Here is a 21,950-nt window from a genome sequence, read left to right as displayed (position 1 = left end):
TGACAGACTGGGGTCAGTTAACTTTGCAGGTTGCTGATCCGGTAGAGCGGATAGGGAAACGGTGTGCCTTAGAGGTGTGTGCATATTGCAGTAGGTGGGCTTTAGACCGGATCAGAGCACAGAGCAGCACATAGAAACCATGCTTTCCACAGGTACTGCAGAAAGTCCCTGGGGAAGCCTGCGTGACGCGATGTTATAATATAGTGGGAGAGAGAAGGGACAAAACCGACAAAAATAGAGACTGGGATGTTTTAGACTAGAGTTTATTTATCTTTTTTTGTATTGTATATTGTATTGTGTTTGTAATACATTAATATTGTATTATTAAAAATAATGAAAATATTTCATTATTAAAATATGTAATATAATAACTATTATAATATTTTATTATATATGCTATATTTTATCGCATGCGCACGCGTAGCCATCTCAAGGGTAAGAAATCGATTGTCGAGTCGAGGGAGCGGATTCAGCGGAAGGAGTTGATGAGGGTGAGCTAGCTTCCGTCATGGCTGATAAACAAACTATTCAGAAAAGGTAATGAAGGCCAAAGAAAAGTTATTTTACATTAAAATGTGAACATCATATAGAATAAAGAATAGAGTGGAACTGAAAAGCAATAACCACTAGCCGTTCTTGTAATGTTAGCCATCTTAAATATAAACGCGTGTGCTGGCAAAAAAACAACGACGTCTATCGTTTTTATTATGATCATAATTGTTATACATTTTCATTTCTCGCTTCTTTCAGCGTCAGAATCGCTGCTGGAGCAGTGGTGTGTGTTGAATGTGAAATTCGAGGAGATGTTACTATTGGTAAGATAAACACACTATGTTGACTTTTTTAGACTAACAGATTCGCGATTTTAATGAAGTATCCGTGTTTATCTGTATGTGTTAATTGTGTTTTGATCAGGCTCTAGGACGGTGGTCCATCCCAAAGCTCGCATCATTGCAGAGGCAGGACCCATTGTCATTGGAGAGGGCAACTTGATAGAGGAACAAGCTCTCATAATCAATAGGTTATTAGTAATCATCATTTCTGTTCTGTGTTAATTTAACTCAGTCTACAAATGGAACAAAATATTTGTAGACGTTATTATTGTCCGGCAGTAGCGTTTGTGGAAATTTGGTATAGGCCTAAAATATTGTCTATATACATACATTCATGAATCCACTGACCTTGGGCTAAAACAGCCATAGCCACTAATGCTGGAATGGATTCAGAATCATGAAAACCCCCTACTTTGACATGTCACATGCTACTTAAAGCATAAGGAAAGTTTGACATGGGATGTTAATGGTAGGGTCACATATAAACCCCTATAATAAATGAAAAAATACGATATACCAAACAAAAGAAGCCTGTTTGCTGCAGGACTGTTATATTTGTAGTTACGTCTGTAAAGGGTCCATTTGGTCCCGTTTGTTGTCTTCATACATTCATTTCAAGCTAGTTTGTCTGGCACCTCAACAGTTACCCAGAGAACATCACACCTGATTCAGAGGGAGTGGAGCCCAAGACGATGACCATTGGCATAAACAACGTATTTGAAGTAGGATGCGGTATCCTTTGACTGGTCTGAAAAAGAGTAACAGTGAATGAAACTCATTGGACCTGATCGTATGTTTATGCTGTGCCTACTTATGAACTTGCCCTTAACCTCCTTCAGTATCACAAGCCATGAAAATTGGTGACAACAATGTTATTGAATCTAAAGGTGAGATAGCCTTTCTGCATCTTTTCGTGTCAGTCACTGACTCGCTGCATAATAGGATGAAAGATTATCATACTGTGCCATATCAAATGTGCTCTTCTCTTGTTGTCCAGCCGACGTCGGGAGGAATGTGATCCTAACTAGTGGCTGTATCATCGGCGCTTTCTGCCAGGTGAACACCTGTGAGGTCATACCTGAGAACACAGTAATCTACGGTTCTGGCTGCATGAGACGAGTACAGACGGAGAGACCACAGGTACATACATAGCTGCATCCATTTGTGTTCATTATATCCGAAACCTGTGTGTGCAAACTGTGCACATGCACTATTGTGAAATAAGGTGAGGCAGCTCTGGACTAGACAAGATTAAGTTTATGGTTAATATACAGTATGTCCTCTGAGCAATCTTGAAGGCTAGTCTTGCAAACCATTGGGCTGATCAGCACCAAATTGCCAGTAGGCCAGTGAAGTAATGTCTTTGTTTTTAGATCGTTATTGGGCAAACCATTGGGCAAACCAGCTAAATTAAAACATTGCCAGTATACTGGTAGAATGTTGTGACTGAGCGTACCAATATGCCCTGATGAATGAATGGAATCTTTGGAAATGGAAAATGCCTCTTGAATATAAAAAGGTATAAAATAAATAAAAGCACCACTTTTTTTCAGCCCCAGACTCTTCAGCTCGACTTTCTGATGAAGATCTTGCCCAACTACCACCACTTGAAGAAAACAGTCAAAGCCAGCCACAGTACAGCATAACCTAATAATTGATTGACTTGTTACCGTTTGTATAAAAGTATTGCCTGGTTTGCACCAAAACTAGTCACAATATGACTATTGAATACTATATGAAATGTTTTGTATTTGCCTATACATTTTCCTACTTCCACTTATATATTACTTAAATAAATTCTAACTTGTTAAAAGCAGCGAATGGTTGTTGCATTGACTACTTACATTTGAATAGGGGTATTTTAAGTAGAACTAAACTGTAATTACATTTACAGTACCATGTTTTTTTGTCCCTCTCTCCCCCATACAAAATACATTATGGGTTTGTGCGTTGGTCGTGCAAACGCATGAATGAGTGATAGTAGCCAGGTGTGTAACAGATCCAACACACCTGATCTCAGTCTATACGTGATGTGAGTTTATTACCATAGTCACAAAGTTAAAAGAAAAACACCAAATGGTTATCTGTACTGCATGGAAACAATTGTGGCATGATTATACTGTGTAGTGTATACCACACAACATACATTTGTCATCAGCTCTGATGACAACCCAAAAGCCTGTTTCTAAGGCCGTTCTGATGAAACAATATAGAAATTTGCTCAAGATTTATTGTTTAAATCCAAATAATGATAAACGTATGGAATATTTAGCATTTTACCGTAAATGTACGTAAGTGTTATACTCAGTAAAGCTTTAAAAAAATATGTACAGCTTTGCATTTTGTTTAAGAAGTAAATGCCAGCGCCCGCTTTTCGGTTTGTAGTTTTGGCACAGACATCCAGTGTCTTACAATAATCCAAACTGGCTCTCATTCCTCTGGTCTCTGCTATCAATATCAAATAGCAACTGGACACCATTTAATTGTACAGCTTCTATTCAGTCCATGACTCCATGTCCTGCGAGATCATCACTGAGAGACACCCATACAGTCTTTGTGTTGTTGTTGATCCATGTCATTTCTGGACAACCGCTTCTGCATCAAACCTCTCTGAAGTCTAAACCATAAAATAAGAGGCAGGGGAATCTTATTTCTTTGCAGGTACACCCTCCGAATAGTCCTCCAGCACTCCAGCCAAATGGTCATTGTGAGTCTTGAAGCGCCTCTTCTTCTGGCCGCCCGGCTTCTTCCTTTTCTGCACTGGTAACTGCGTAGAGTAAATCATCAAAACCAGAGTTATCATCTTATTCAACAGCTCCGTTTGTGATTGTAAACTCCAATTCAAATGTTACATTTCCATAAAGGGGATTACAGGTGCATTTTTGATATATACAGCTCTTTGTCCTTAACTCGTGTCACATTTGCCATTGACAATGAATGGAGAATTTACGTCATATGTGGACAAGCAAATCGGCTTTTCTAACCGTTTTAATTCAGCTCGGGGCTTATATACAGTATATAACTATATATCATAAATTCATTTGTCATCTTACATGATGAAAAGATGAGTTTTGTAAAACATTGTATCATGGCTAAAAGATAACATAAGTTGACAAATTCATTCATAAAAAGGTATATTCATTTTGGATGATGTATGACAACAAGAGCTCCCCTCACTTCACACGGGTGGGATTTTTAAATGACAATAGGGTACAGTAACAGCCTAACAGGAGGGTCAAAAAGGCACTGACCACTTTCTTTGGTCCCGTCTCTTGCATGGAGGAGATGCCCTGTCTCTTGAGATACTCCTCAATCTTCTCTTCGTCCATGGAATCAACTGGAACACTCCTCCACAGCTTCTGGAATTCTGGGCATTAAAGCGGTTCAATTTAAAACACCAGGTGATTATATCATGACAAAGTGTGAGGTGAAACACATTTTGAAGCCGCTAGCTTAAAAATGCTAGTAATGTATACCATTTGTATACTATAATAGAATACGCCAACCTCTGATGATGAATAATCTTGACCAGATGGAGAAATATTCTTGAATTTACCCCCATAAATCAATAAAGCAAAATCTAGTTCCATCTAAGAATTAAGATGACAATCACTACAATAATCAACAGTACTCACCATCATCCACCACAAACTGGCAGTGTTTGTCATTGTAAAATAGGACCTTTTTCTTGTCTGGTCTGGTCACAAAGATGATCTGATCCGCTAAAGCCTGTAGGGGGAACAAAGGGATTGACATGGTCTTATGTCTGATTAAAACTTGATTTCGTATTCCCTCCCAACACAACAGTGGTCTCCAGGTTGATTCTTAGTCAATGTGGTGGTCCCTGGGGTTTACAATAAGTTGAAAACCCCTGTGCTAAAGGCTAAAGCCTAACTTACACTTAAGACACGAAACAGTGTGCCTTGCTGAAAATAACTAATTGTTACACACATTTCACAAGGAAATAAGTAGTAAATAGTGTGTTTTACCTTAATGGCCTTGGCCGAGTTGGGAAGACCCTCCTCCACGTCATCCAGCAGGATCCCTCCCAGGCCCAGCTGGTCGTGTTTGTCCAGCAGCCTCAGCAGGGACTTCTTGTCCCTCAGCTTGTATTTAGGCTTAAAGGCATACTTCCCATCCTGCACATCAATCTTTGGGTTGTTGAGCAAGGCCTGGGTTCAAATGGGTAGGAGATGTTCAGGTTTTAAGTTCAATGGTCTAAGAAAGGTTCTGGCTTGTTTTAATATGTTCGCAGAAAATTCTTGTCCAGAATTGGCATAGACATGCCCAGAATAGGGACGCTACAGTTCATGTGGTTTATGAATGTTAATCCAAAAAGAAACACACACAAACAAACCTCGGATATAAGCCACTGTTTCTGCTTCATCCCGATGTCCAGCAGTTTGGTCTCATCCAGCATTTCCTCAAGGGACAGGAAGTGTGTATCTCCTCTCTGATGCCTCGTCTGATTGAGAGATAGAAAAAAAACATACATGGATTCATATAATAAAAAGCCAGGCCAGCCCCAGCCTTTTTTGGGCCATAAATAGAATTTGAGTGTGAGTTATTGAACACCAGTTTCATTTAAAATCTAAATGAATGTAAATTATAGATTCAACTTGTGTGATAATAGTTTCCACCCGACAGTAACAGATGATTGAATAGTTTATAAGACAGAATGTATAAAAAGCAACAGAGTACAGTCAGACACAGCACTCTAGGACCTATGCAATCAACACCTGTTACACAGGCGATTTAATAAATAAAGTGACTCACTGACCGGACCTTTGGAGCACAACACAATGTTCCATTTTTGAGGCTTTGATAGACAGTCTGTATTTCAAATCTAACACTTGCAGAGGGCTTTAACCACTTAAAACATGTAAAAAAAAAAAAAACGATCTACAAGCTCGCGTCGCAGTGCATTGTAAGCGTGTAGATCTAAGCTTGTAGCTATTTTCTTTATATTTTAATATTTTTGATCATCAAGTGCTTGCTCATTCTAAAACCTTTTGACAGGAATATACATCTGTAAAGGAATGAGAATACTGTACATCCACACTTGGCCACAGCCACGCTTATATCAGTGGGGTTGTTTTGGTGAGACTTGCCGAGAGTCTTACCTTCATGTAGTTGACGATCTTGGCCAGGCAACCAAACTTGTAGCCAGAGCTACCCGTGAGAGCCTTCAGACTGAAGTTGCCATTGTCTGGAGAACAGAGAGAAAGAGGTGTTTGTTTAAAATGCTCAGAGTCCTGAGGACCAAATGTTACACAGGGGATGTAACCACCAACCATGAGAGAACTATGGCTGTCATGATTACACATTTAAGTTGGCGATTCATTGTTGCACAAATAATTGTGATTTAATTGTGTTTTTGGCATTGACCATTGGAACTTTGATATATGAATCAAAATGAAAATGTATAATTGCCTTTAAGGCTTCATAATTCATAATCAAACATTGCACGGGGCAAAGAGGACAAGTGACTTGTCTTAAAAAAGCAAAGGCATTAATGATATATATTTTATACTTCTGCATGAAACGTAACCATGTCATTGACTGAACACACCACGTCAGCACAGTTCACAGTGGAATCAGTGGATGCACCAAAAACAACAGAAAAAGGCTACCAAAGCAGCATGTCCGTGTAATGTGATAAGACAGATTTTATGGACCCGAGGCCTCGCCAGCTGCACCCCCACCCCCACCCCCGGGGAGACCATGCTGCTCCGCCTGAGGTCTGTGCTGGAGGACAGCCAATCAGAGCTGTCCACTGGCAACCGACTCATGAATGATTCACGGTGTGGGCGGCGGCAATGGTGGAAAAAGTATTTAATTGTTTTACTTAAGTAAAAGTATCAATACTGCAATGTAGAACTACTCCGTAAAAGCCCGGAATTCAAAGTTTACAAAAGTACAAAAGTATTGGCATCAAAATGTACTTAAAAGTACCAAAGTAGAAAGTACTCATTATGCAGAATCATGTCCAATTTCAAGGAAGCTTGTATAAAAATCTTTAGAAAATAGCAGATCTACAAGATCACAATGCGTCGCATCACAACGCATTGTGTTTTGAGTATGTAGATCGGCTATTTTCAAATGGCCAAAATGTTTATAGGTCCGAACTTAAGTGGTTAATGTATGTTTTGTTATAATAATCAAAGTCTACAAGGTAAACTAACTAGTAACTAACGTTTTCAAATAAATGTAGTGGAGTAAAAAGTACAAGATTTGCCCTTGAGAAGGAAAAGTACGGGAAATTGGAAATACTCAAGCTAAGTACAAATACCTAAACATTTTACACAAGTGCAGTACTTGAGCAAATGTACTTAGTTACTTTCCACCAGTGGTGGGCGGGAGGCGGGAGCTGCTATTGCCGTGCGGTCCTCGGAGGGCGGGGCGTTTGATTTGAGTGACAGGCCGGCTGGCTAATGGTGCATGGGGGCAAGAATTCAAGTGTAGCCAATGAGAGGAATGGATGTCCCGTTCTCTGGTAGGCTGAGAAATGAAGAGCTGCAAGGAGTGGCACACACAGAAAGAGAAAGGGAGAGTGAGAGATAGAGAGAGAGATAGAGAGAGGGAGGGAGCGTGCTAAAGAAGACGATTAGAATAAAGCAGAGATCGCGGGAGTGGAAGAGTGAGCGAGCAATAAGGTGGAGCAGCAGAGAGAGGAGAGAGCATCTCTTCACTGGCATCATCTCTGGAAACTGGCACCGACACATAGGTGAGTGTGCAGATTTGTTGTGCATATTATGGTTGTGAGAGCGAAAGATAAACAGATTATATTAGGACATTTAGGCTACGAGCTACGATGTACTGTGTGTGTGTGTGTGTGTGTGTGTGTGTGTGTGTGTGTGTGTACGTGTGTGTGCGTGCGTGTTAAAATTAGTGGTGTAGTAGATTACACAACTCTGTCCATACTAGTGCATTTTATTCTTTTGCAGTCCGACTTTGAAGAGAAAATGATTATGTGCATTTTCACAAACACCTAGGTTATATCCAGGAGAGATCAAAGCTGGTAATGGAAAATTATATAATGATAATTATGGTTAACATGGACCTGGCTGTCTGCACTGTCCTTGAATGACAAACATCCATTATGTGTTTCTGTTGGTAAATGAGATGCCTCTCTGACCACTTCCAAGCTGCAGCTCTCAACAAGAAATCAATGCAGGACCGACAGCTGTGAGGAGCCAGCCAGAGACATAGGGTGTGTGTGTGGAGGGGGGGAGGGGGGTAAAGGGGTGAGCATCTGTGCACAAACAAAAGCAGTTTGTGGTCCTACAACACCTTTTAGATGGTTAAATTGGGGTGAGGCTTCATTTTGGGATGGGATAACAGATGTCATAGGAGGCCAGGGGCAATCGGCGTGTGTCCATTGAGAAGAGCAGGGGAGGGCAACTAAGGCCAGACAAAACAACATGCAAGGTGGATGTCAAAGAGGTGGTCGTCATGGTGACGATGGGTAGAGCTGAAGTTGAAACGATGGGTTTGGTTTGAGATGGGTGGATGCTCTGAGAAGACTGAAGCCAGCCAGCAGCACACACACACACACACACACACACACACACACACACAACACCTCTATAAGATCACATTACTGACACACTACCTGATGACGCCAATGACCCACTTTAGCATTACAGGATGGAGTGCTCACTTATCTCGACATGTGAACTGACAAACATGCAATCAACAGTGTCACAGCAGTGCTCACTACCAAACACAACAACGGTCCGCTGTGCATAAAACAACTCTTTTGCATGATGGAGCACACATTTTAGACTGGTCTGCGGAGGCATTTAAAAGCCACTTTCTTATACATGCTTCCATGTTCCCCATCCCATCTCTTCAGTTCACTCAAGCAAAATGGGTCACCACCACAGTGTGTGCATGTGCGTGTCAGTGTGGTACAGAGATGTTTGTGTTGCATGTACAGCATGTGTCCATGTGTTAGTGGAGACTAGAGAGCCACGCTGCTGCCTCAGGGAGGTGAAGTGGTAAGAGTAGGCTGTAGTGCGAAAACTAAGTAACAAGTGTGATAATCTGTGTTAATCCCATCAGCCACATAGTCTGATTTAAACCATAATGAAGATATTGTGGCCAAACTGTTGCTGCGCGTCAAATGACTGTTGCAACATGGCCATTTTGGTATCCAACAGATGGCCCCATTACTAGAGGAGGTGCAGTTTGTCATTGTTTTCTTGTAACAATGCCTAACCATCTCACTGTAAGACTGGCCTACACAATATTGACTTGGATGCAATGACAATATGGCAACCTAGCACCACAAGACTTAGGGCCGATTCATACTCCTATTTTACCGCTGTAGTGCCGAAATTATTTCGGCTCGCCAGCAATTTTCAGTAGCGCCAAAGAGCCGACTTTAGGACGGTACCCCCGAATGTCACATTGTAGGTTCTACAGAGCTGAACCGACTTTTATTCGGCTCTAAAATAGGAGTATGAATCGCGCCTTAGGCATCCTTCATGCTCTAATGACTTTACCTAGTGCTTCCCCCATAGAACCAAATACCACATCTGCACATACTGACATTGTCCTTCTTTCTCTCTCTCTCTCTCTCTCTCTCTCTCTCTCTAATCTCTAGGCAGAAATCATGGCCAATGTCAGTACCACCCTGCTCTCAAGTGCTGTGCCCTGGCATCCAGAGGTGGACCCTCTCTCCCGGGTCTCCCTGCAGGTACAGGAGGTCTACCCTTTCCATGACGGATGGAACATAGCCTGCTTTGTCATCCTACTGCTCTTCATCCTCACTGTGCTGTCCCTGGCTGCCCTGGCTGTGCTATATGAACTGTTGGACTGTTGGTGCTGTGTCAAAGGAAAGACTCATCGCCAGCTTCAGGAGGAGGGCCCCGGAGGCTTCAGCAAGCTCATGAGCAGCCTCCGTCCATCACAGTCCGAAACGGAGGTGGTGTAGGATGAATATATGAGGAGAATGGAGGGGTGGGGGGATATAACTGGTGCAAATACTATGACTTTGACCGTGGCACCAAAATAACGGAACATTTTGTTTTAGAAACCACCCAGTAGTGATATGTTCAGTCACTGTTTACAGGAAGAGGAGCCGGGTGCGCTGATATGAGGGTTAGGGACATGGCAGGGTGACAGGGTCATGTAGAGAAGAAAATAAGTCAAGAGGAGAGACAGGACAACCCTTCTTTGTTTTGCTCAACGATTTGGGATAAAGTTTACCGTAGCTGGCCTCTCATTACATTTAGAAGTTCATGCCTCTATTCACCGTCACTTCAGGACACAAGGAGAAAGCTCAGAAATGAATGCCTTATGTAATGCAACCTTACCACCAGAGCAAAACACAAGGTTGCTCTATTGATCTGATTTAATAAAGCAAGCATGGCAGTGCTTTAGGATACATTATGTGTGTGCAAATTACCGGATACAGAAGGCGGGTTGTAGACAGGATCTGTGCATTAAGCAGTGAAACCACTAAGACAAAGTTAGGAATAGGATGCATACACTATGGCTTCCAAAAATGCTGGATCATGTTACGTTACATGTTTATTCCACCTAGTACACAACACTGGATTTGTCAATTTCAGAGCTTTCTATACAAGTAGCATGGCCAAAGGTTGTCATAATGTCAAATAGGTAATCATAGTAGTCTCTGAGTCTAAGGCAAATGCTATTTGGCCAGAAGAAAATTGCTATTATATATTTGAGTGTAGCCCCATATTGTGGCCTGCTGGAAGCAAAAATATGTCCAAGATAAAAAATAAAATAAAAATATGTCCAAGAGATCTCCAAATGCAATGAATGCTGGGCTTAGTGGGCTATAACAGTTGTGGAAACAAAATGTCACACAAAACAGCCCTAAACCAATGCAATCAGTTCGTATTGGGAGGGACGGTGATTTTTCTTCCAAAGCAGTCGGCATAATTTAGGTTTGTCAGCGATCATTTCTTGCTACTGACAAACTGCCCAGATATTGAATTACATTTTTGCCAGACGTTGACGTACATCAGTAGGCGGAGATCTCTGATAGTCTGTCTACACAAGTCAAATATAAAACACGGTGCTCTGACTAGAAGTGAAAAGCTGTCAAGAGATCAGAAAACACAGTTGATAATATGGTTCTATCATGTTTGGTTTTTAAATTCAACCTTAATTGTCCATGGTCCTCCACCAGTCCTGAACAACATTGTCTACTAGCTTGTCAAGCCGTAGCAGGCAATCATACTGAGTTTAGGTCAGGTAATCTTTTGACTGTGTGTATTCCACAATGTTGTTTAACATATTTCTCACTGTAAGATTACCATATGACATGGCGATATGTGGCACCACACAGCGATGCAACAAGCCACGCTGGTTTATATGCCTTAAAACACAAATTTCCTAATAAATGGTCAATGAATAAATGGTGAAAGTGATTATCTGTCTTTCTTCTGTTGAAATCCTAAAATGGGAAAAGTTGCACATTGTGTTTGATATGCACATTTTATTTTGTATTTATTCTTTTAATAGGAGTGCCACTGAAACCTGTATAATACTGTACTTCTCCTTGAATAAAGAAATTATTTAAAAAAATCCTAAAATATACAATAAATGCGGTGATGACAAATCATCTTACGTAGTCTCATATATAGACCAAGGCTGATCTATGCTAGGAAAACCCAAAAACATGTGTCCAGTCAGTGACAAAGTAGTAGTAGTAGTAAATAGTTATTTAAAAAAATGCTGGGTAAATCTTTAGATTTTTAACATGGTTCAACCAGGGGGGCAGTCAGACAGATTTTTTGTGAAGCCACTAAGGAAATGAAAGTTCATATAATGGCCTGTTGTGGCGCCATCATTGGGCTCAAAAAAACCCATAGCCCCATAGAAGTCCATGTATTTGGGCCCAACTTCACCTAGACTGTATTACCTTAATAAACATGGTCATGAATACTTTCCGCTTCCAGTCACTAGTTTAAAGTCTCATTTATTTTGGAAAATGATGGCCCCATTTATAAAAAAAATGACCATTAAGTCGCGCATGTTCTGAGGGGCGTGGCTACCGTTACAGTTCATGAACAGGATCCCCCACCCACTCGAGTCAAAATAAAAGGGGGGAAGTCCCGCCTCGTTGTCTGGGCCAGCCAATGGTCAAACTGGGCTCAAACGGATCTTGAAAGATGGCGACTTACAGTGCAAGGGATTTCAGGCTTCATTTTACGTTCATGTTAGACCCGGGGAACGCTTTGTCCATATTTTTTACAGTCTATGGGTTCAACACAACATTCATTCACATCAACTTCCTGCAAGATTTCTCTGAATATTTTAGCAATGGTGGTGCATACTAAAAATGTTTGGTGTTTTGAAGTAGCCTGGAAACCAGACTAATCTGCCACAGAAAAAGAGAAATCCCTGGGGAGATTGGTGGTCTGGCATTGCTCAGACCACATTATTTAAAGTGACACTTTTTTTGCTGTGATGTTGGAATCTGTAACCGCCCCTTGGAAATAAATCTTCCATACCAAAGTTCCAGACTAATATATTAATATTATTAGATATTAATCTGGCCATGCATGCCAGGCTAGTTTAGAAGGGTCCTGGCATCTACTCTACAAAGAATGGGGCAGTAATGTATTTGGCCAAATATAATATAATAATGGTAAACTGTGTTGTGAACTTATGACAGAATTTACCATAAATTACATAATTGTAATTATTGCTTAGATACTAAAATATATTGAGCTCATACATAACATAGAATGCAAGTATTGTGATTTAAACAATTATGTAAATTATCACAAAATTGTGATGCTCTAGAGTAGACCAGTGGGTGGGATCTGTGTCTGTCTTTTTCTCTATGTAAAGAGTCTTGAGACAACTGCAACATTTCAATCTCCCTTATCGAATGAATAATGGTCATTAACATAAACAGGGCAGACACATTTATATTCTTAAAGCCGCACTATGTGATGTTAATGTTATAATAACTATATAGAAAATTTTGTCCCACCAAATTATAAAGTTACATGTTTAAGTAATCATGAATGACAATCATCCTTCGGTAATAGAATCAGGGAAGTCGGTCCCTGCAAGGGGCTTGACTGTATTACTGTGTAGAGTAGGAGAGTAGTGACACACTTTGATCTTGCCGCAAAGCGGGTGCCAAACATATGCTCCTATGGCTGGAACTATAATATTGAGATAGAATGAGCACTTCCGCATTTCATTGTTACAATGGGAGTCAATGCTAGTGTGGCCACTCTCTTACTATATTACTCTGGTACAGGGGAGACGATGAGTTTCATCCTGGCATTTGCCAAGGCACCAAGGCAGAACTGCCAGGCAAAGCGTGCAGACTCTTGGGTAATGAAGTCAAAGATGTTGGCTCTTGGCTGTCATGTTATTTGTGTCCAAAGTAACCAAAACTACATCATTTGTATGTATTTGATACTGATTGGTAAATTAAAAGGAGTAGTTCACCCAAAAAATGACTTATTTTCAATCAATTAGCTGACACAGGGCGTGATTATATCAAAATGTATCAAATTACTGATTGTGGTGATGTGGGTCCACTTTGTGTCCTGCGTTCATCCTATCCGTGTTTATTTTCTCTTCTCATAATGGATGCACTATCCCTTACATTAGTGTTTCCCAGAGCCATAGAGTAAGACAGAGTTACGCAAACTCTGTTCACTTCATGGGGCCAGTCCAACGGCGGCTCTCCTACAACTACATAGACTTCTATTGAGCATGGGGATAACTGAAAGTTTACGGAATGCATTGGAGTCTATGGGCTCGCACAAGTACATGAACCACGTGACCGGGCTGTTTTCTGCCCCCTCAATATCGCAACTCTTCTATTAGATAGCTCTGGTGTTAACCAAACAGTGGGTCGGGATCACTTTTAAAACTACTCTGAGAAATGCTGAGTGCCAAAACTGAGCCAGTCTTGCATGTTGGAGTGCCGCTTTTACCATTTTTATGGTCACTCAGTAAGTATAATCGTGGCAGCCCTAGAGTTGGCAACACTGTAGGTAAGTCATTCACCATGACAGTTCCAGCTGCAGCTCCAACTTACCAGCATTGTGTTTGGACCCAGAGGACCCTTCCTTGTCAGCTTTGGCCTTCTTCTTCTTGTGTGAGTCAGAGCCAGTAGGTCTCTTCTCTACAGCTGGAGTGGACAGAGCCCTCTTCTTGAAGAGCTCTCTCTCCCTCAGTAGTGCAGGATCCATCCTGACAATGACAGAAGAACCAGCCATTATTATTATACAGCCTTATGTGTGCAATATCCTGTTGTTACATACAAAGCATACGGTGCTTCACTGTTCTATAGACTGTGATATGAGCTCGGGGTTATAAGCCACGTAATCTACTTCAATTACTAAGCTATTTAAAAAGGTTAAAGAGGGGTAGCCCTGGTCCAGTGTGACTCGCTGTAAGCACTGGACCAGGGCTAAAAGAGGGGCAAACGCAATCAAAATAGCAAACATTTGCTAGTTACATAACATAAATAGTCTATGCATGTGTGTAACCAATTAACCTCGGAGTAAGCAAGTCATGTAACTATTTGGCATTATATTAATGTAAGAGGTTTTATATGAATATAAAACCTCTTACATTAACAAGAAAAAATATTGATATCCGTCTACTAAACCGACCGCACCTACTGTACTGATTAAATAACCAAGTTCAAAACATCAACATCCGAAAGTCGAAACGTTAGTTAGATGGTTTGCTTAGTTCTGCTAAGCTAAATGCTAACCTTACCTTTCTCTGAAACTGCTCCTGTTTTCAGACAAACTGGTATGTTGGACACAAATTTAAGAAATAATTTCACACGTCGATAGCCAAAGAGAGTGATGTTTCTAAACCTAAATGCTACCGCAGTGGTTTCCCTCCCAGCATTCTTCAAAAACTGGATTATTTTATCACTAAACTACATTATTGTATTACTGTAGCTCCCAACATGCACTTCCGTTCCTTGTTCGACTTCTCGGACATCGACAGGTTTTCCCTCAAACAAAACCAAACTGATTCAAAAGCAATGGTGCGCCACCTACTGTACATCCTGAAAACGGCATTTTAAAACTCACCACTTACCAACATTAGCATTTTTCAATATATCTACTAGTGCCCACCTAATCCTATATCCTTTGTTAGTATATTGTTCTGGGCAGGTGCACAGAGTTCCGAAAGGAAAATACTGTGACATATAGGCCTATATGGATGTCTCTCTTAAAGATTGTTACACAAGGTCGTCATCAATAAGGACAAAAGGCCCCAAGCTAATACAATAAGTCTTGAAAATTAGCTAGAGATTTTAAATTTGATGAGATCACACTTTGCTATCACTGCACATTTTTGTTGTTAACTGCAAATCTGTGTTGTTGATCCAATGGAATAATTTGCCTAAGGGTACGTGTAAACAAGTAAAACAACACCATTGAGACACACACAATCCAAAGCATACATTTATACTTTATTTTTATTTTTACATTTTTTGGGGAAAACAGACAATTTAAAGTGTAGGTGTCCACAAGGTGCAGCAGGTGTCCACAAGGTGTAGGTGTCCACAAGGTGCAGGTGTCCACAAGGTGCAGGTGTCCACAAGGTGTAGGTGCAGATCAGCAGATGTCCACAAGGTGCAGGTGTCCACAGGTATAGTATCCTCCACTGGTCACTGTCTGGACCTGTATCATAAGATGTAGGCTACCCACATCCTACTCCAGACCTGGTCACTTCAACCAGTCTCTTCTCTTCCTTCTCCATCATTCTCCTCCTTCTTCTTCTTCATCTCCATCATTCTCCTCATCCTCCTCCTCCTCACTACCAACCACGCCAACACCAAAGCTTTTCTTCTTCTATCCATGAAGCAACTACGGAGAGCCCTCAATATGCAATAATCGAAATCGATCGAGCTCCTTGCCACTTCAATTGCAACCGCTCTTTTCTTCTTCTCAGCCTCCTCCATCATTCTCCTCCTCCTCCTCGCCACCAACAATGCCAACAACAAAACCCTTTTTCGTCTAGTATACATTGTGCAGTGTCACCACCAACTTGCACCAAACCAACAAACAACCACGACGACCAGTCCAAGAAGCTGCATTTGCGTCTCACCTGTGTCTGATTTGGGCTGATTGGCTGAGCCTTGATTGACGTCTGCTACTGCTGATCAGGGCAGGATTCTTGGATTTACCACACAAAGAACGAGAGTAGGCTACTCAGATTCTTTTTAAAGTTACTTTTGAAAACAGGGCTCTACGCACAATACACATTTAACAGAACATCTATATTTGGCAAAAAATAATAAAAAACGTAATTAAAACAATACAAGAAGAATAAAACCCCGATTATGTATAAGCGGGCTTCGCCTCAGTGGTTAAACTCCCTGTCACCTAGCCAGATCTTATCCCTTATATCTTAGACCTTACTTATTATAGTTAATTATTAATTATCCCACTGAGGAAATCTCTTATTTCCACAAAAGCACCAGCGGAGTGAGCGGACGTCCAAATGACGTCGATACAACGTCCATACAACGTCCCAGTCAGACCTCTATGTAACATATATGTTGCATATATGTAACATATATGTAGCCACCAGACGTCCATACAACGTCCATACAACGTCCATACAACGCCCCAGTCAGAACACAGCTGCTTGCAAAAAGACGTTGAAACAACGTTGATAAGACGTCCGGTAGAAGTCAGAGCTTGTTGCAAAAAGAGGGTGCTGATGGGAATACTGAAAATGAATAAGAAATGGCATGGCATTGGCAGAATATGTCCTTTGATCCCTTCCCCATCCTCTAAAAAATAAAATAAAGCAAGATATAATAACTCTATGAAATAAACACGTTGACGTTGATGTTAATACATTTGATTTGACTACAAAAATAAATTGTGCCACGTAACCGTGATCAAGTTTTGGTCCCATGTTTCCATGACACCTGCTGGCTGAAAAAGTAACTGCAGTGTTTACAAACTGTTATAGGCTAAACGAAGACAAATATTGTACTTTTGACTCCCAGTGCCCCTATTCAATATTCTGGTTCCTTACTGTCCCCACACCCAATTAAAGTGTAAGCTTTATTTCTATTGTGTTGCTTATATCTTTTAGAGAACATATCTAATATGTCTCCCAATATCAGCACTTGTCAAGCAAATTACATCATATTATATTGGCAAGCACACAGAGATTTAAACAAAGACCAGATATTTATTCCAAAAGCAGTGGGTATTTTTGCTTAATAAAGTACATCATGTCACATGGTTCATATCTGATTCTGTTTGAAGGGTAGGCTACATTTTATACTTTTCTAATTATAGTTTGGAAGATACGTGAAGTATGTGAGTGACTATATATATATGACCAAACACCACAAGTCTGCAGAACCTGTTCTGATTGTTGATCCTTCCCCATCCATCTATCTACTACTTCCTCTTCGATGTCTCCCTTTTGACTGATACCTGTCCATTAATTCAAACGAAAACTAGATTTCTCAACAGGCCTTAAAATGAAGGCCTTGTCCAGAAACACAGGGTTTCTGGACAACCAATATGTTTAACAAATCTCATCAATATAAGTGGTATCGTCCTATCAATATCAATATATTATGTATTTTTAGGAGCCAATGAGCCAACATTCAAGAACTTTATCGTTCTTCAGAGAGGCTATATAGCCTACAAACAATGTCCTCACTCCTCAGTACTTGATATCCCGTTGTTTTTTATTGTAATCAGATTGATTTTCTTCATGCATCACGCTAGGAGACTGCTTAATATTCAGCCAGCACTCTCTCAAGTTCATTGTCCACAAATGTTAGCGCAATTAAGGAATGATGTGATAATTTTATTTGTTTTGAAGCATTAAATTCTGTCTGATGAGGCAAACCACGATTTCCTTTACCATGCAGACTGCCTGCATTCACCTATTCTCATGCATTCATGCATTCATTCATTCATTCATTCATTCATTCATTCTCTATTGATGTCTTTGAAGTGCTTGCCACGGCTGACTGTGGTGGATCTCCTCATCACTGCCTTCACTTCATCTTTAATTCTAATGTATACTTTATCAAAGGGCTTTGTCCCTCTGAAAATAACAGATTTTCAGTTCAACTTTTGTAAATGGAAATCAGATATGTTTAGCAACAGCCATTGAAACACCCAACTGCTTTCACATCTTATAAGATGATAATGTCATTTCAGATGAACAATCTAAAGGTGAGATAAATTCTGAGAAAATATCTTTGATCATGACCTCAAAAGCAGTGGTGGAAAAATAAGTACAGTATCAATACTGCAGTATATAGTAGGCTACTACTCCATTAACAAGTAAAAGTCCAGAATTTAAAATGTACTAGAGTAAAAGTACAAAAGCATTGGTATCAAAATGTATACTTAAAGTACCAAAATTATGCATATGTCACTCCCATAATCCTTTGATTATTACAAGCTGGATTACAAACTCACAATGCGTCCCATCACAACGCAATGTAGATCGGCTATTTTAAAATGGCTGAAATTTATTTAGGGCTGAAGTGGTTAATGTATACTTCGTAATAATAATCAAAATCTATAAAGTAACTAGTAACTAGTGTTCAAATAATTGTAGTGGAGTAAAAGTACAATATTTAGAAAAAGTATTGTAAATACACAAGTAAAGTACGAATACTTGAAAAGTATACTTAAGTATAAGTGTATAATTTCTTTACACCACGGCTGCTTGCTCAAAAGCACAATCTGATCACCATCCTAAACAATGTTTTTTCCACCCCCTGTGAGGCTCAAAGCAGACCAGCAGAGGGAGTACTGCTAGTAGAAGCTAAATATAGCAGCGCTCCCTCTTGGCCCTTTGGGGATCCTTCAAAACCCTGAGGTGAAAAGAACACTGTTGGTGTCACTAAGAAGAAGAAGAAGATGAGTTTAGCAAGCAAGTAAACGATGAACCTGGCAAGTTCAAATCCAAATGTTTGTGTGTGTGTGTGTGTGTGTGTGTGTGTGTGTGTGTGTGTGTGTGTGTGTGTGTGTGTGTGTGTGTGTGTGTGTGTGTGTGTGTTTTTAGATTACATTTTTAGTATTATTATTACCTCCAGCAAGGTGACATTTGGAGGAGCTATCGTGTTCAAAACATTACCCTGCTGCTGGTAATCTAAATGAAAAATACCTCGAGCTGGATCCAGTGTGCTGACTCTGTTCTATTCTTAGAAGTTGAGTTTAGGCCAATAGAAATGGCAGTTCATTTTTGCATTAAAAAACAGAGACAACTATGGGAACTACGGTATGTTACTTTAGCCAAGAATATGACGGGATTAAAAAATAAAATTGTGATATCTTTGACCCACATACACTCAGATGTTTTTTGTTTGTTTGTTCAGATTCATAGTTGTGATAAATGAGAGCCAAAGGTTCCAACAGCTGCGTTCATACGGCAGATGCAAAAGATACAGATGCAAATTAAGCTACACCAGTGTATGTGTAGCTGTTGTAGCTTTTGCAGCAGCTACAAACGTTGGATGCATCTTTGCATCTTCATGTCGCTGGTTTCCATTGACAATGAATGTATCTAGACTGTATCTTTGAATCTGCCCGTGTGAGCACAGCCACATCATAAGGCTATATATCACTGATGATCATGGTGAAAATAAACATGAATCCAAAACACTATGAATTAGAGTTTGTTGAGCACAACGGAAATAATGTAGACGCAGAGATTTTGTAATAGATCTAAATAGGCTACAGTAAATAGACAACATTTTTTACATACCATTAATTTCAAAGTGAATCACATCACTTCCTCTTCAAAACATGCTATAAGACCTAATATAGCATTCACGATTCATGCATGTTGACACTTGACAAAGTACTAACAAAGGTCTAAGATTGGAGTGGTATAACGTGTGTATAATGCAACCAATTTTATACTGTAGTGTATATACCGGGATTGACGCTGAAACGTGTAAGTGTTCTATCTGCTCTGCAGTATAATGGGCCTTAAAGGTGCATGGTATTCTCTTATAGAGAAGACTCCAACTCGTTTCAATATTATACTGAGCTTTCTTACCGGCTGCATGTGGTCTAGGAGAGTAACATTACAAGAACCCTCCTAGACCATGCACCTGGTAAGAAAGCTCATGTAATATTGAAACAAGTTGGAGTTGTTCTCGCACCCTTTATGTAAACAACTACATTAACACAAGTTGTCAGAAGGCATGCAGCCATGCACACATCCCAGGTTTCCCTAGCAGGGTAGCGCTCTAGCCTCGCGTAGCCAGCCTTTGCAATGCATATTGCTCCAGGCAGTTTGAGTCTGGTGTCGCTCACCAGATTTTCGCAGACCAGCAGTAGTGGAGGACCAACTGGTTGACATCAGCTGGAGAAGGGGATAGCAATGTCTCTCCTATCCTTTTCACAGCAATATTTGAGAATATCCTAAAAGGAACTAGAACTGCACTCTGCCGAGTGCATACTTGCTTGTTGCACACTAGTAGGCCATAAATTGCCAACTAGTGCGCAAGCAGAGCGCGCAAGTACTTTCGACCGCTGTAAACTGTCACTGGTTTGTGCCTGGTTTGCTGGGACCAGATTACACAGATGTCCATTTTTCTTACGTCATCATTGAGAGCTAGTCATACATACGTACTCTGGTATACATACGTGTACATATACATAATTTATACTATATAGAGTATAGTTGTAATTTGATTAGCAGTATACTGTGGTTACTTGGTGCCAAAAAGTGACAGCCGTCAACCATTTTTTTGTGTATGCAAATCTGTGCCTGGTTTGCTGGGACCAGATTACACAGATGACCATTTTTCTTACGTCATCGTTGGGCACAGATTTGCTTACACAGAAAAGTGGTTGACGGCTGTCACGTTGAAGAAACCGGGCGAAATTATTACTTGCGCGCTCTGCTTGCGCAAGTAATGACAGATGGTCTGCAGAGTCATATCCCAAATAAGGTCAGTGACTCCTACGGGGATGATGTAATCACCCTCCTTAAGACAGCAGTGTTCACTGCCAGACTCTTAAAAAGACTTGAGGAGCTGCAAGCATGGGCTCAGATGAGAATGTAACCAGCCAAGGCCCTCAGCCTCTCAATGTGGATAGGAGCCAGGAATGACAATATCTCTTTCTCAAGTGATGGTCCCGCTTCCGCTTGTGGTTGACCAACGTGTGCTACCAGCTGTATTGTATGTGCATATGACCACAAAAAGCCCTTGACAGGCACAAGGCAACATGGATATACCTGCAGTCTCCTTTTTGTTGTGCAGAGAATGAAATACGTTGGTGATCGAATTCCAATTGAAAAGGTTAATTCCTGCATGAACTTATCATTGATTTATTGAAAAAGTATTATACAGTATACCAGTAACTAAGACGCCTGATGGTGAGAAGCATGCACACATCCGCCTGGGCGACAGCAGACTGCTGGGCGAGCACTGGCGCTTTTGAATGGGGATCTGATCAACATAATGGAATTAATTCTGTACTGGCCATATATGGAGTGTGTCTTGAGTGTACAGGGTTTGATGACTTCAGATCAACATATGGAATGTCAGAACAGGTCAGCTTCATATATGGAGATTTAAGGGTGGCAGCAGGGGCAGTGTCTTGAGTGTACAGGGTTTGATGAGGGCCAGGAAGGGCCTTCATTTTCAGGGAGAAATTTTGAGAACTCTAGTTTTCGCCAGCTGCCGGGCGCGGCTGCACTAATACATTTGGGGCAGGCCCGTCTAGAGTTTAAATGGACAGGTATCAGTCAAAAGGGAGACATCGAAGAGGAAGGATGGATGGGGAAGGATCAACATACAGTATACAGTAGAATGTCAGAACAGGTCAGTTCCATATATGGAGATCTAAGCGTTTGAGGTTTGAGGTGAGATGTAGAGTCACTGGCCAATACTGATGACTTCAGGGATCTCCATATATGGGCTTAATATTGATGACATCACGTGATGTCACGAGGCATGACCATATATTGGGCGTGACTGACACAATTTGCACAATTTCATAGTTAACTGCGACCTGGGGTCGCAACAAAATAAATACATGATCAGATTTAATCACGTAAATATTTACAACAAATATACACCTTGAACCAAGTGTAATAATTAGGTGTTTTGCAGGAATATTCAAT

At 40.6% G+C, this 21,950-nt stretch overlaps 2 protein-coding genes across 2 annotated transcripts; one reads left to right on the top strand and one right to left on the bottom strand.

Annotated features, from left to right (window-relative positions):
* The first annotated feature begins 450 nt into the window (after window positions 1–450).
* On the top strand, window positions 451–2,649 carry LOC308313243 (dynactin subunit 6-like). Its single transcript, XM_080760246.1, has 7 exons — window positions 451–537; window positions 751–815; window positions 916–1,021; window positions 1,477–1,565; window positions 1,673–1,720; window positions 1,831–1,973; window positions 2,387–2,649. Exons 1-7 carry the CDS (start codon window positions 509–511, stop codon window positions 2,477–2,479), a joined length of 573 nt encoding a protein of 190 aa, XP_080616372.1. The 5' UTR covers window positions 451–508; the 3' UTR covers window positions 2,480–2,649.
* A 204-nt stretch (window positions 2,650–2,853) lies between these two features.
* On the bottom strand, window positions 2,854–14,781 carry gtf2e2 (general transcription factor IIE, polypeptide 2, beta). Its single transcript, XM_080760244.1, has 8 exons — window positions 14,574–14,781; window positions 13,885–14,039; window positions 5,957–6,042; window positions 5,191–5,298; window positions 4,823–5,005; window positions 4,469–4,562; window positions 4,085–4,200; window positions 2,854–3,600 (listed from the first exon to the last, which is right to left on the bottom strand). Exons 2-8 carry the CDS (start codon window positions 14,036–14,038, stop codon window positions 3,481–3,483), a joined length of 861 nt encoding a protein of 286 aa, XP_080616370.1. The 5' UTR covers window position 14,039; window positions 14,574–14,781; the 3' UTR covers window positions 2,854–3,480.
* Between the last annotated feature and the right edge of the window lie 7,169 nt (window positions 14,782–21,950).

This window comes from Protomyctophum bolini, assembly GCF_963924005.1.
Source record: "Protomyctophum bolini genome assembly, chromosome: 3".
Classification (NCBI taxonomy): Eukaryota; Metazoa; Chordata; class Actinopteri; order Myctophiformes; family Myctophidae; genus Protomyctophum; species Protomyctophum bolini.
Note: the sequence above shows the minus strand (reverse complement) of the source record. Positions and strands in the feature narration are given on the sequence as shown.